Here is a 16174-nt window from a genome sequence, read left to right as displayed (position 1 = left end):
TAGCTGCTAAAATAGGAGCATTCAGATTTCCTTTCAAAAGTGTATCAACTAGCTATCATTTTCGTCGTCATCATCATCATTTAACACCCGTCTTCCATGCTGGCATGAGTTGATTAGTGGTTACCCTAAATTTTAACTTTATACAATAAGACAATATTGTTTGAAATGATCTTTAGAAATTACTTGATTTATCTCTTTCTTAAATGGCTCTACCCTCCTGATCTTAGTATTTATAAGGGCCTTTATATAAATAACCCTTCTAAACAAGTACCACTAAGAAACTATAAATATCAAGTAGGGAGTAACAAAAATAACTTCTTAAACCTTAGTGTTTAAAAAAAGATTAGTGTAAAATATGATTGTTCTATAACTTAAATATTCCTTTAGCCGATACCAGACATCAGGACATTACTTATTGATATTAGCTAAATAAGTAAATATATAATTTTTAGTCTAATATATTTTGAATTATTATACTTTTTCTATAAATCTTCTCTATTGATGTTAATAAGCTACATATAATTTACCATAGTATTAGTAATTAAGCTATTTTATTCCTTTTCTCTGGTGTTCTGCCCTACTTAATTATTTTATTTTATTTCTTTATTATTTTATAATTAGCCTTTATTTATAAAATTAATCCAATTTTTGTATCTCTATAAATTCATACTTAGCTTATATAAAACTATACTGGTATATTCACTACTTATAAAAAAAAATACTGCCTAGATTATAATTTTTTTAATATATAATTACAATGTTCCTTTACCCCAATACTCCTTCATTAATACCAGTATATACCAATTAATCAATATTCACAGATACCATCTGATGAGTTAATATTTAAGTGTACAATATATATAAATATTAAACTATTTCTGGATAATTTCTTTTCCTCCTTCTATTGTGGTAAAAGTTTGGTAAATACTCAAAAGTATTCATAAATTTTTATCCTTTTGTTATAATATCCTTCTTAATAATCCTTTGAATAGCCCTAAACATTAACTGTATACAATATAGCAACATTGTTTAAAACATTTAACTATAGTAATGCATGATAAAACTTCCCTTGTTTCATTATCAACGGTGTGCTAGTGGGCGACACCCTTAATTATCAGCTAACATCTTGTTTTAAGTTTTCCTTTACCAAACCTCATGATATTGCTTCTAATAAATCTTGATTTTTATGATTATACCTACTATGGTGTTTGTCTGGATCCTCAGCCTTACCCCTAACAGATACTGCCCTCTGTTCTCTCAGCCTGAAGATTGCTCTGCATTTTAAATTGATGTAATGATTGCATTGTTCAATTAAATGGAGTTGCATGAAACGATCGTACTGCATTACCTCTGGATATCCTTGTTGCTTATTTTGATTTTAATCACCTTACTTTGAAATTGTATGGATAATACCATACTAAATTCTGGTGCCTCAACTTAAGTACCATATTCATCTGAATCTATATATATATATAATCAAGGAATCTATTTTTCTCTTTTTCTTTTCCAGCCTTGTCGGTATGGTATTAGTTGTACAAATAAAACATTTTGCACCTTTTACCATCCACCATTACCAAACAAAAATCAACTACGATGGAAAGCAGAGAAATCCAGAGCTGAGTATGTTTGCAGTTTTACTTTTCTAATCAAAGAATGACCAAAGCGTACCTGTAATTTAATGTCTCTCTCTCTCTCTCTCTGTAGAAGGTGATAATGATGACAGTGGTAGCAGTAGTGATGGTGATAGTAGTAGTGATGGTGGTGACAGTAGTTGTAGCTGTGGTTGGGGTCTGTGGTAGTTAGTATTAATGCCAATGGTGGTGGTGTTTGCTGCTGCTGCTGGTGATGACTGATAATGGTGAGAATGGTTGTAGTGGTGGTGGTCATTATGACTGTGGCAGTGATGGTGGTAGTGGTGATAATTGTATTTATGTCAAAAATGGTTGGATATAAAACAGCCTAAGCAAATAAGGCAATGCTATGAGATATCTAGAGTACCTTAAGTCATAAGAATTTGTAGTTAATAGATCACTTTATAAAAGTTATAGAAATATAATAATAATGTTGGGTGGTCTAGTATGCAGATTACCATATTTGATGGCATAATAGATAAACCCCAATTTGAGCAGTACATATTCAGGAAAAGGCATTTTTAGCACATTGAAACATGTATAGGCCCAACTTAGCATATATGAACCAGAGTGGTTTTTTTTTTTTTGAGACTTTTTTTTTGTAAAAAATTTTTGTTCTACTGGCCATCAAATATGGTAAGCTTGTATTATGGCAAGGAATCACAAATGTTTCACTCTTGATGAGACAGCTCAACAAAGATTGACAAAGAAACTTAAAAGACAACTCCATTGAATCTATGGAAGGCATTTGATGAAGTCTTACATTCTGATCTCTGATAAGAAATGAGAAAGATAAATGAAGCAGGATTTGTATGGCTGGTGAGTAATGTTCCGGCTGTGTTTGGGAGAGATAATTAAGATCAGGATTAGTGTCTGTATGTGTTTAATTCTATTGATATTAACTGTCCTAAAAGCGCAGCGAGCTGTCAGAGTTGTTTGCACGCTGTGAAAAATTCTTAGTGACATTTCATCCATCAGTCCTTTCTGAGTTCAAGTTCTGTTGGGATCGACTTTGCCTTTCATCCTTTCAAGGGTGATAAAGTAAGTACCAGTTGGGCACTGGGATTGATGTAATCTACTTAGCCCCCTCCCTCAAAACTGTTGGTCTTGTGCCAAGATTTGAAACTACTTAATAAGTCTCCTCAAGCACAGCAGGTCGCCCTGTGCTTATCTTGGATCATAGGACGACCTGCTGCGCTCGAGACATATTGAGTCAAGTACATCAACATCAAATAAAAATCAAATGGAAATTGTAGTTGTGATACCTGTGCCTGGTGACACGTAAAAAGCACCAACCAATTGTGGCCGATGCCAGCCTCCCCTGGCACCTGTGTCGGTGGCATGTAAAAATCACCCACTACACTCACGGAGTGGTTGGCGTTAGGAAGGGCATCCAGCTGTAGAAGCACTGCCAGATCAGACTGGAGCCTGGTGCTGCATCCTGGCTTACCAGACCCCGGTCGAACCGTCCAACCCATGCTAGCATGGAAAACGGGCATTAAATGATGATGATGTTGGGCTTAGGTGAGTTGTTAATAATAATAATAATAATAATAATAATAATCATGATGATGATTATTATTATTATTATTATTATTATTATTATTATTATTAACAACTCACCTAAGCCCAACCCTGATTCTGTGATACAAACTTCCTGTTTTAATCCTTTAGCATTCAAACCAGTCATATCCAGCTCAAATATCTTCTCTGCTTTTTTGTTCAAACTGGCCAGGTCCAGCCTGTTACATCTACCCTACATTGTCATTCTAAAAATAAACAATCACATTGTTGAAATTTCAAAACTATGAGATAATTCACAATTAATTCAAAGCAATGTGAATAAATAGGCTTGACATTTGACAGAATAATTTGAATGCTAATGGGTTTAAGTTATCTGAATTAACACCTTCCAACCAACCCTTCTATCCATCACTCCCTTCCCTTTCCCATTTCACCTATCTCTTGTGTCTCCCCTCCCCCACCTCATACGCTCATGCAAGCTCCCCACTCACACTCCTAGTTTCTCTATCCCTAATCACTTCTACTCACCTCATACCTTGAGGGGGACACCTGGTCACCCTGTCACCGCTATTTATCTCTCTACAGTTTCCAGTGATTCAATCTCACTTTCTCCTCTGAATGTGAGTAGCCACATAGTTCCTCAACATCAAGAACCTGTTCTGCCCCACCTACTTCTCATGCCATAAACTCTCAACTCCTGGCCTAAAGCCATCCTCCATCACAGGTTTTGTAGTCCATGTGAGCTGCCTCAGAACCTCACTAGTGCAGTGCTACAAAAATAAGCATACTGCATACACTGTCACTATAAAGAGATATCTGAGCATCATGGAATTATAGTAATAAATGCTTGTACAACATAGATACCACTCCCTGAGTGTCCGTGATTAATACCTAGTGACTGGCTAAAGCAAGATGACCAGTTTCCATATGAAACTGCAGGTTTTATATCAGAGTGTCCCTCTCCTAAAAGATTGGTGTCAGGAAGGGCATCAGGTTGTAGGACACTGGAGCACGATGCAGTCCTTGAACCCATTGGATCCTGTCAAACCATCCAGCCTGTGCCAGCACTGAACATGAACATTAACTGATGATGATGATGGTCATATAGGTGCGTGAGTGTCTGTGTCTGTCCACCTTTGTTGTTTGGTAACCAGTGTTTGTCCTTGTAACTTGGTAGCTAGGCACAAGAGACCAATAGAATAAGTACCAAATTTTAAAAAACAAGTAATGAGTTGGTTTGACTGAAAATTCTCCAAGGCAGTGCCCCAGCATGGCCACAGTCCAATGATTGAAACGAGTAAATGATAAAAGATGAATGGCCAGAAAATTAAATTCTTTGGACATCCAGGTACTTCTGTTGATAAGCAATAACAATCAGCTGGTGCTTTCCTTCTAAAATTTACCCAATCACTTAATCACAACTAAGCATATTTTGCTGTTGACATAGTTGTTGAAGCCAACAAGCATTGAACCGGATATGTGTCTTTTGTCATCTACAACTCCTTATTGGTTGACTTGTGAGTAACTACAAGATTAAGTAGTTATATATAGAGCATGGTAAAATCCTTGTGAACAGGATTAAATTAAAAAATCACAAAAGATTTCAGTATTCATTACAGAGGTATAATGTCCACTGAACCAGAAAACCATCCTCCAACACTGACAGATTTTTCAACATATGAGATATTTATCAAGATATTGTTGGTTAACTCAAATCAATGTTACCCTCAAAATGCTCATATGTTTAATCTGTTACGTTTTACTTGCTTCAGTCGTTGGACTGCGGCCATGCTGGGGCATTGCCTAGAAGGGTTTTACTCGAATAAATTGACTTTAGTACTTGCATAGAAGGATGAGGCTAGCTGGACACTGCGTCAGACACACCGATGAACTTTATTAACAACTCACCTAAGCCCAACCCTGATTCTGTGATACAAACTTCCTGTTTTAATCCTTTAGCATTCAAACCAGTCATATCCAGCCCAAATATCTTCTCTGCTTTTTTGTTCAAACTGGCCAGGTCCAGCCTGTTACATCTACCCTACATTGTCATTCTAAAAATAAACAATCACATTGTTGAAATTTCAAAACTATGAGATAATTCACAATTAATTCAAAGCAATGTGAATAAATAGGCTTGACATTTGACAGAATAATTTGAATGCTAATGGGTTTAAGTTATCTGAATTAACACCTTCCAACCAACCCTTCTATCCATCACTCCCTTCCCTTTCCCATTTCACCTATCTCTTGTGTCTCCCCTCCCCCACCTCATATGCTCATGCAAGCTCCCCACTCACACTCCTAGTTTCTCTATCCCTAATCACTTCTACTCACCTCATACCTTGAGGGGGACACCTGGTCACCCTGTCACCGCTATTTATCTCTCTACAGTTTCCAGTGATTCAATCTCACTTTCTCCTCTGAATGTGAGTAGCCACATAGCTCCTCAACATCAAGAACCTGTTCTGCCCCACCTACTTCTCATGCCTTAAACTCTCAACTCCTGGCCTAAAGCCATCCTCCATCACAGGTTTTGTAGTCCATGTGAGCTGCCTCAGAACCTCACTAGTGCAGTGCTACAAAAATAAGCATACTGCATACACTGTCACTATAAAGAGACATCTGAGCATCATGGAATTATAGTAATAAATGCTTGTACAACATAGATACCACTCCCTGAGTGTCCGTGATTAATACCTAGTGACTGGCTAAAGCAAGATGACCAGTTTCCATGTGAAACTGCAGGTTTTATATCAGAGTGTCCCTCTCCTAAAAGATTGGTGTCAGGAAGGGCATCAGGTTGTAGGACACTGGAGACACTGGAGCACGATGCAGTCCTTGAACCCATTGGATCCTGTCAAACCATCCAGCCTGTGCCAGCACGGAACATGAACATTAACTGATGATGATGATGATGGTCATATAGGTGTGTGTGTGTCTGTGTCTATCCACCTCTGTTGCTTGGTAACCAGTGTTTGTCCTTGTAACTTGGTAGCTAGGCACAAGAGACCCATAGAATAAGTACCAAATTTTAAAAAAACAAGTAATGAGTTGGTTTGACTAAAAATTCTCCAAGGCAGTGCCCCAGCATGGCCACAGTCCAATGATTGAAACGAGTAAATGATAAAAGATGAATGGCCAGAAAATTAAATTCTTTGGACATCCAGGTACTTCTGTTGATAAGCAATAACAATCAGCTGGTGCTTTCCTTCTAAAATTTACCCAATCACTTAATCACAACTAAGCATATTTTGCTGTTGACATAGTTGTTGAAGCCAACAAACATTGAACCGGATATGTGTCTTTTGTCATCTACAACTCCTTATTGGTTGACTTGTGAGTAACTACAAGATTAAGTAGTTATATATAGAGCATGGTAAAATCCTTGTGAACAGGATTAAAGTAAAAAATCACAAAAGATTTCAGTATTCATTACAGAGTTACAATGTCCACTGAACCAGAAAATATCCTCCAACACTGACAGATTTTTCAACATAGGAGATATTTAACGAGATATTGTTGGTTAACTCAAATCAATGTTACCCTCAAAATGCTCATATGTTTAATCTGTTATGTTTTACTTGCTTCAGTCGTTGGACTGCGGCCATGCTGGGGCATTGCCTAGAAGGGTTTTACTCGAATAAATTGACTTTAGTACTTGCATAGAAGGATGAGGCTAGCTGGACACTGCGTCAGACACACTGATGAAATTGCTAACAAGCTAGTACACTGGGAACCAATGGAAGGAAGAACCAGGAGAGGATGGAGGAAGAGGACCTATATCAACAACTTGCTGGAGGATACTGGTATGGCGGCGAGCTGGCAGTAATGTTAGCACACCGGGCGAAATGCTTAGCGGTATTTCGTCTGCCGTTACGTTGTGAGTTCAAATTCCGCCGAGGTCGACTTTGCCTTTCATCCTTTCGGGGTTGATAAATTAAGTACCAGTTACGCACTGGGGTCGATGTAATCGACTTAATACCTATGTCTGTCCTTGTTTGTCCCCTCTATGTTTAGCCCCTTGTGGGTAGTAAAGAAATAGGTATGGAGGGGGTACAGGAGCTGAGAACCATTATGGAAGATCGAGATGAATGGGGAAAATGTGCTGCATAAGGGGACATAACTCGAAACTACATGTTTGCAAAGCAAGCTTCTTAATGAAACATACCCACAACTATGTGGACTGCTGTTAAATAAGTTTAACCCATAAAGTGCTGGGATTTGCACTTACATAGCATGGACTGCTGAGCACATTTTATGAAAATGAGACTACCATGCACACATAGAAAACAAAAAAATACTTAAAATATCTTCTTAGTATATAATGGTGGCAAGTTTTACATCATCTGAAAAGTCCATAAGTTGAACTATTAGTCCTCTTGCATTCTGGGGGATATCGGAGCGTTTGAGTGACATTAGACCCCAACAAACGCCCATAAATTAAATGCATCTATCTGGGCCATGATCGTGGCCTGTCGATCTGTGCCTGATGGCCACAATCATGGCTCATTGTACTTTATGTGTTAATAACTGCCTAGAAATTATGCCAATTTTCAAATCAGTTTATTAGAAAAAAAAAGGGAAAAGATGAAAAAGTTTCTTAGGCGCAGGTGTGGCTATGTGATAAGAAGTTTGCTTCCTAACCACATGGGCAAATGTCACTTTGGGCAAGTGTCTTCTACTATAGCATCGGACCAATCAAAGCTTTGTGTGTGGAATTTGCAGATGGAAACTAAAAGCCCATCTTGTGTGTCTTTGTGTCTGTGTTTGTCCTCTGCCACTGTTTGACAACCGGTGTTGGTGTGTTTACAGCAGTTTGGCAAAAGAGACCAATAGAATAAGTACCAGACTTTTAAGTACTGAGGTTGATTCATTCAACTAAAAATTCTTCAATGCAATGCCCCAGCATAGCTGCTGATTAACGGCTGAAATAAATAAAAAGATAAAAAAAATTGAAAATATTAAACACCAGAGGGAGCTATAATTCTTTGTGAGACATAGAGTAAGAGAATTACATCTGTTTAAGTTGAAAATGTATCTGGTTTGAGGTTGAAGTGTTGGCTGATAGTGTCTTGACATTATTATTGCAATGAGTTAACACTTAGTTATCCATAATAATTATGTCGAGCCATCTTGACGTAACTGGGTCAATTTGGATGTAAATTAGGTTTGGTCTGTCTTGACATAAATTAAGTCTATGAAGATGTAACTGGGTCAATCAAGATCAGTCTAGATGTAAATTACTTCCATCTAGAATGTAAATTAAGGTCGATCTAGATGGAATTTAGGTTTATCTAGATTTAAATTAGATTTATCTTTATGTAAATTAGTTGACCTAGGTCGAAATGGATGTAAACTAGCTTGACCTAAAATATAAATGAGGCCTATCTGGCTGTAACTTTTGTTGATCTGGATGTAAATGACAGTTGATCAGTAAGTTAAATAGGTCAATTTATACAGATGTTTGGATAGAATTCCTTGTGATATTTGTTCCAACTCTTGGCACACTGAGTTCAAACCTCACCAAAATCAACTTTGCCTTTCATTCTTTTGAGTTTGAGGAAAAAGTATCAATCAGGTTTGGTGAATTGACAGAACTGTAGAAGCATTGGACAAAATGCCTCGTGTATCTTTTCCTCTGACCCTCTATAACATTGGTTAGTGAGTCTGTATGTAAGTGGTTGGGTGAATGTATTCAGAGGTAAAGCTTCACTCCATCACTGTTCCAAATTTCCTTTCCTTCATGTATTTTCCCAAAGCAATTGGTGATGATGTTCAAATGTTGACCAGGCAAAGACAGAAGACTTATACTTCTCTTCCTGAATAGCATTGGTCAGTTGGTTGTGTGACAACTTGGTAAACATTGATGTCTTAATTAAAATCTGGAAATTTCCGTTCTTTTCTCTTTTTAACCATTTAACATTTAGACCAGTGGTTCTCAACCGGGATCCATATGATCCCTAAGGGTTCACATAAGATTTTTGGAGGTCCCCACAACAAAATAGTAAATTGGGGATCCACAATAGTATTTTAAGGGCCCCTGAAAAAAAATTGCTTTAGTTGTATGTATTGGTATGTATTGCAAGAAACAGCTGGGTTTCTTTCTCTAACATTTTACATAATTCAACCTACACAAGTTGATGTGTGAAAACATTAATAAATAACATTCCATAAAAATAGTTTTTAAACGTCAACTGGCTACAAGGGCCCACCAGAATAAAGTAGTGATCATTGGGGTCTAAAATGGTTGAGAACTCCTGATTTACATTATTCTGAATTAATCATGCATTATCTCATAGCTTTAAGATTTCAATGATGTTTATTTTTAGAATGACATTGTAAGATAGGTGTGAAAGGCTGGATTTGGCTGGTTTAATCATTATACAACATTTGGGCAGGGAATAGCTGACTTAAATGCTAATGCTAAAAGATTGAACCTATTTCCTGTGACCCTTTATAATACGTTGACATAGTACTTTAGTTCTTTTGTAAAGTACTTGCCATTGAGTGGACAGGCAGTTCTATTCCTGTAGTTGCATCCTGTTACCAGGTTTGACATTGGCTCCTGAAGTTGCATCCTGTTAGCAAGTTTGACATTTTTTCTAAGTGTGTATATAGTTTCATTGCTTTGAGCTATTAAGTGGCAGCAGGGTTTTTCTAGTCAACCTTGAAATATTTATAGTCACTTCTTAGTTGGTTATCAAAATATTTTGAATTTTATTTCATTGTAGGAATCAGTCTGAATTGGAAGATGATATGGAATTAAATGTTGTACATTGGAATAATCCCTACAAAGTTGTTAACACTAGCAGCTGATAACATGGGTAAGTCAAGACATGGTCTCTCTGGGCCACATACAAGTATTGCATTATATCGTCTCTGGGTCAGCTATATAGCTATACATATGTTAATGTACTCACTGACAATAGATTACACTTAAATTTCACACAGTTCAGTGATTTACAGTCAACAGGATGTGTGTCTGTCTGACAGTAAAGAGCATATTTATTTTCTTCTGCAAGCTTCTGTTAAGGTATAGCCTATCAAAGATTACATTCTGGTGCAGCCATCTGGTTCGTCATTCCTCAGTCAAATTGTCCAACCCATGCTAGCATGGAAAGCGGATGTTAAACGATGATGATGATGATATATATGTTAAATAAAATGAGACAACAAAACCAAGGCTGTGTGGAATTTTCAGGACATTTATAAAGAGAAAGTTAGTCTTACAGCTGTTTCTGGGATATTAGGGATATCACTTTATCAGAGACGATGTGAAATGGTTAAATAGAGGGAAATATTAGAGTTCAATATGAGGAGTTATTTTGGAAAAGGAAGCAAATAAGGTATATATAGGGAAATAGGAGAATGAATGTAGAAATAAAAATAAAAATGTATAAAAATGTTGTAGTTGCTGTTATAGTTACATTATCCAAGGAATGTGGTGTGTAGAAGTGCTTCTTTTCTGTGGTATGTAAATTTCAATAGGAATTCATATTTTGTCATCACAAATGGAAAGTGTGGAAACATAGATTCCGTGTACTGTTCATTCAAAGGGGTCTTGTGGTGTGAATGAAAATTTGAGAATGTAGTGGTAGTATTAAGTGGATAGAAAGGGGAGAAGAGATGTGTGTTTCAAAATGAAGAGAGAGGTCAAAGGAAAAAGTGAGAAAAGAAGGAAAGAAAGAGGAAGAGAAAATAAAAAAGTGTAAAGAAGTGAAAAAGGAGTGTTAGTTGGTGCTCAAGATATTATGAGGAGTAGGGGAGGGGTAAGAAGAGATATGAATGTGTGTGTGGTGGGGTGGTATGTTAGAATGGCATTAAGAGAGGGTACAGAAAAGGTATAAGAGGAAGGGTTTTCTAAAGTGAGTAGTAAACTACAAATTGGAAGGGAAGAATACTAAGAATGGTCAAGTTACTATAAATAGACTTATGTGTATATTCTACTGGCTAATGTGATAGTGCGGGTAGAGGAATCAGAGAGAAAGAAAGAGAGAAGTGTATATCGATATACACACACACACATGTACATATGTGTGTGTATGCATTATTATATAAGTCTGCATACTTGTGTATTTAAATCCATATGCATGCATATATATACACTCACAATACACATACATATATATATACACACACATACACATGCATACACATGCACATACAAACATATACATACACATATATATGCACACATGCATGCATATATGAATACACCTGTGCACATACACACACACATATATATATATATATACATATGCACATATATCTGCATATGTACTCATGATTGCCCATATGTGTAGTATTAAACAATTAAAATAAGTTTGAAGAGTTGTTCAACCCTTTAGCATTTAAACCGGCCATATCCGGCCAAAAGTATTCTACCTGTTTTACGTTCAAACTAGCCAGATCTGGTCTCTCACACCAACCCTACAATATCATCTTAAAAATGAACAGCTACCTCATCAAAATCTCATAGCTACAAGATAATGCATGATTAGTTCAAAACAATGTGAATAAAAAAGCATTAATTTTGTCAGAATAATGTGAACACTAAAGGGTTAATATGTGGAATGCCTCTTTTAGGCATAACTTACAGGCTGAGTGTTGACCTTGGCATAGAAGCACTGAATCTATTATGGACCATGACAAGATGTAGGGAATATTTCTGTTTTTCAGATGATGTATGTAACTGGTGAGTTTTGTAGATTTACTGTGTTTCTCATATCTCAAAAAATAGGGATGTGCAGCATATTGTTGTTTAAAATTCATAGTTGATCCCATATATATATGGTTGTAGAGTTGTGTAACGTGTTGAGGACGGTGCATTTATAAATGCAATGGGTTTGTAGAGGGCAGATGGTCCCAGGACAACAGTTACATGGTAGTGCATTGTGGGGATTATTCTCCCTACCTCACATACCTCATGCGTATTCACTACTTACATTATTATCTCTTCCTACTCTTCTCCTATCCCCCCTCATAATATCTTGATATTATGATGGGGGATAATAAGTAGGAAGGCAAACTCATCACACACCCCTTCAGGTAGGTGGCCACGCTCGATCTGTAGAAAAGGTGTAGGTAGAACCTCCATAAGATGTACCCAGTGCAAGCTATGGACACATAAGAGGTACAGCAATATCAAAGGAAAATTAACCAGGAAGATAGCTTTCATGTGCAGCAGATGCACAGGGGCAATAGACACCATTGATACTCAGAAAACAGATTCCATTACACTCCTTGGGGAGAAACTAGAAGTAGTTGATAGTTTCCGCTAACGATGATGATGAGTGGAAACTGAAAGAAGCCCGTCGTATATATGTGTATATATATATATATATATATATATATATATATATATATATGTTTGTATGTCTGTGTTTGTCCCCCTAGCATTGCTTGACAACCGATGCTGGTGTGTTTATGTCCCCGTCACTTAGCAGTTCGGCAAAAGAGACCGATAGAATAAGTACTGGGCTTACAAAAGAATAAGTTGCGGGGTCGAGTTGCTCGATTAAAGGCGGTGCTCCAGCATGGCTGCAGTCAAATGACTGAAAAGAGTATATATATATATATATATATATATATATCACCGTCACCGTGACTGACCAGGCTATCAGATGTTGCTACACATCGCTGGTCACAATGCGGTTCGCATTGTTTTAGCCTTCAAATGACACCACCCCACTGGCTAAGCGAGCAGGCCAACAGAAGAAAGAGAGAAAGTTGTGGCGAAAGAGTACAGCAGGGATCGCCACCCCACCCCCGCCAGAGCCTCGTGGAGCTTTAGGTGTTTTCGCTCAATAAACACTCACAACGCCCGGTCTGGGAATCGAAACCGTGATCCTACGACCGCGAGTCCACTGCCCTAACCACTGGGCCATTGCGCCTCCACACACACACACACACACACACACACACACACATATATATATATATAATATATATATATATATACACACATATAAGAATATACAAGTATAAAATATAATATATATATATACATATATATATATATATATATATATATATATATATATATATATACATACACCATAAACAAGTATAACAAAAAAAAATGGAGAGATGTTGAAACGGATTCATTTTATACTTGTATATTCTTATGCCTCAAATATTATTTTCATATTCTTATTACCTGTTTTGGCTGATTTTCGTGAATATGAATGAATCCTTATTTAAAATCACCTTTTCTCTCTTTTTTAATCCCCCCAAAAGTTTGAATTGTTCTTTTTGAACTTACCTTTTCTCTCTCTCTCTCTTACACACCCACACATGTATACACTTCCTCTTTTAAGATAATAGGTTATAATGTGAGGAAGATTTAGTTGCTATTTCTAACTGTCATTTACAGGACCTGGGATTATCTTTAGGTTTCATGGCATTAAGCACATGAGAGACAAATCTTCCTTTTTTCGATGGACAGATTTTTGTTGAGGACAGAATTGAATTCAATACCGTAAATAAACAAGTCATTTGCTTGCTGTGTGAAAACACTATTTCCTCGTTACTTATTCTTTAAAAATAGTATATCTGGGTGTTCTACCACCACCACCACCACCACCACCACCAATATTTTGGTCCTGAAGGCTAGGGCTATGGTCTTTGTAGGCCCCTCAATACTGGTGATGTAGCCTTGTGCATCTAGTAAAAAGGTTTATTATTATTATATTATTATTATATTATTATTATTATTATTATTATTATTATTAAGTAAGGTGGTGAGCTGGCAGACTTGTTAGCACCCCGGGCTAAATACTTAGCGGTATTTCACTCATCCCTACATTCTGAGTTCAAAATCTGCTGAGGTCGACTTTGTCTATCATCCTTTTGGGGTCAATAAATTAAGTACCAGTATAACACTGGGGTCGATGTAATCAATTAGTCCCCTCCCCACAAATTTCTGGCCTTCTGCCTATAGTAGAAGGGATTATTATTATTATTATTATTATTATTATTATTATTATTAAGCAAGACTGCGAGCTGGCAGACTTGTTAGCATGCTGGGCTAAATGCTTAGCGGTATTTCGTCTGCTGCTACGTTCTGAGTTCAAATTCCGCTGAGGTCGACTTTGCCTTTCATCCTTTCGAGGTCGATTAAATAAGTACCAGTTATGCACTGGGGTCGATATAATCGACTTAATCCGTTTGTCTGTCCTTGTTTGTCCTCTCTGTGTTTAGCCCCTTGTGGGTAGTAAAGAAATAGGTATTTCGTCCGTCACTACATTCTGAGTTCAAAGGTTGATTTTGCCTTTCATCCTTTCAGGGTCGATAAATTAAGTACCAGCTGAATGCTGGGGTCGATGTAATTGACTATCCCCCTCCCCCAAATTGCTGCCTTTGTAGCAAAATTTGAAGCCGTTATTATTATTATTAAAGCAGGAAGCTGGCAGAATTGCTAGCATACCAGGTGAAATGCTTAGCAGTATTTCATCCCTCTTTATGTTTTGAGTTCAAATTCTGCTGAGGTTGACTTTGCCTTTCATCCTTTCAGGGCTGATAAAGTGAGTACTAGTTGAGCAGTGGGGGGTCAGTGTAATCAACTAGTCCCCTTCCTACAAATTTCAGGCCTTGTGTCTATAGTAGAAAGGATTATTATTGTTATCTCCGCCTTCGGAGGTATTGTTTTTAGTTGTGTTTGTTTGTCCATGGACAAGATATCTCAAAAACCACTGAATGGATTTGGATGAAATTTTCAGGGATGTTTGGCATCGTAACTGGCACGAACTCATTAGATTTTGGGGTTAATCTGGTACCAGACAAGGATTCTGGATAATTTTTCTGTTTTTTTTAATTTAATTTTTGAGAGCAGTCAGGTTCATTTTTAGTATTCATGTTTGTGAGATCAGTCGAGTTTATTTCAGATGTTCTCATTTTAAAATTCATCTCTGGCTAATTGTTGAAAGGACATTGGTGTTGCCTTGGCAGAGATTCGCACTCTCTGAGTACTCTTGTTATTATTGTTTTGTGAAATTGTAATATATATTTTTCAAAACCAATGACTGAATTTTTTCATTGGGTTAACAAAATATTTCTAATTTTTATTTTTGTTGTTTTTTTAAAACTATTTTTCAGGTGTGACATGATGCCTTGAATATTTGTGAAACTACTACTACAACTACAAAATTCTTCCAGTGCATACCTGTGCATATTGCAATTTAACGTTCTTCATTCTGAAGAAACTTGTCTTAAAGTTCCTTATTGCAAGCACTTACCTCTCTCTCACTCTCTGTCTGTTTCCTTCTCTCCCTCTCTCATATATATATACATACATACATACATACATACATACATACATACATACATACATATATATATATATATATATATTTATATATATATATAGATAGGTAATAGATAATATATCCATTTCCTATCTCACACACACATTTACAATAAGTCTTATAATTTCCCTGGACATTTTTAATTTCCTTTCTTGGAATTTAATATTGGTTGTTATTTCTTCAAATCCTTCAGTTGAGTCAGTAATTGCCATGATTATTACAAATAAGCTTTATTTTAAACACTCTTCAGCAGAATTAAAAGAAGGATTTGTTGAAATTTGTATCAATGTATTTTATCTTTTTACAAAAAAAAAAAACAATTGTCTTAAAATTGTTCTCTAATAAGCAGTTCCACTGTTAATTCATTTTCTGTTGGATATATGTATATACGTATGCATGTGTGTGTGTGTGTGTGTATGCATACAAGTATATATGTATGTGTGTATGTATGTATGTATATTTGTATGTGCGTATGATGTATTATTTTGTTTATTTTTATGATTTAAACTTAAATATATCTCATTTTGATATTTAAAAGAAAAACAGTTAATAAAAAATATAAAATATTGTCAGTTATTTAGATGTTTTGTTGTTATATACTTAAATTCAGTATTTAAATTTTTTTCCTAAATAGGCGCAGGAGTGGCTGTGTGGTAAGTAGCTTGCTTACCAACCACATGGTTCTGGGTTCAGTCCCACTGCGTGGCACCT

General features: G+C 36.4%; 1 protein-coding gene across 2 annotated transcripts in view; it reads left to right on the top strand.

The window, feature by feature from the left end:
- Positions 1–15953, top strand: part of LOC115213466 (zinc finger CCCH domain-containing protein 14) — a 41030-nt gene extending 25077 nt beyond the window's left edge. Inside the window, exons 15-17 of one of the 2 annotated variants that reach the window (XM_029782449.2) lie at positions 1511–1620; positions 9890–9982; positions 15255–15952. In XM_029782449.2, the coding sequence (XP_029638309.1) occupies positions 1511–1620; positions 9890–9974 (195 nt within the window). In that variant the 3' untranslated portion in view covers positions 9975–9982; positions 15255–15952. Of the gene's footprint in view, positions 1–1510; positions 1621–9889; positions 9983–15254 lie in introns of both variants that reach the window. The other variant, XM_029782450.2, reaches the window with a different exon arrangement.
- The last annotated feature ends 221 nt before the right edge of the window (positions 15954–16174 follow it).

The sequence above is a fragment of the Octopus sinensis genome, linkage group LG6, assembly GCF_006345805.1.
Source record: "Octopus sinensis linkage group LG6, ASM634580v1, whole genome shotgun sequence".
In the NCBI taxonomy this organism is placed as follows: domain Eukaryota; kingdom Metazoa; phylum Mollusca; class Cephalopoda; order Octopoda; family Octopodidae; genus Octopus; species Octopus sinensis.
This window is presented reverse-complemented; position numbering and strand designations above follow the sequence as displayed.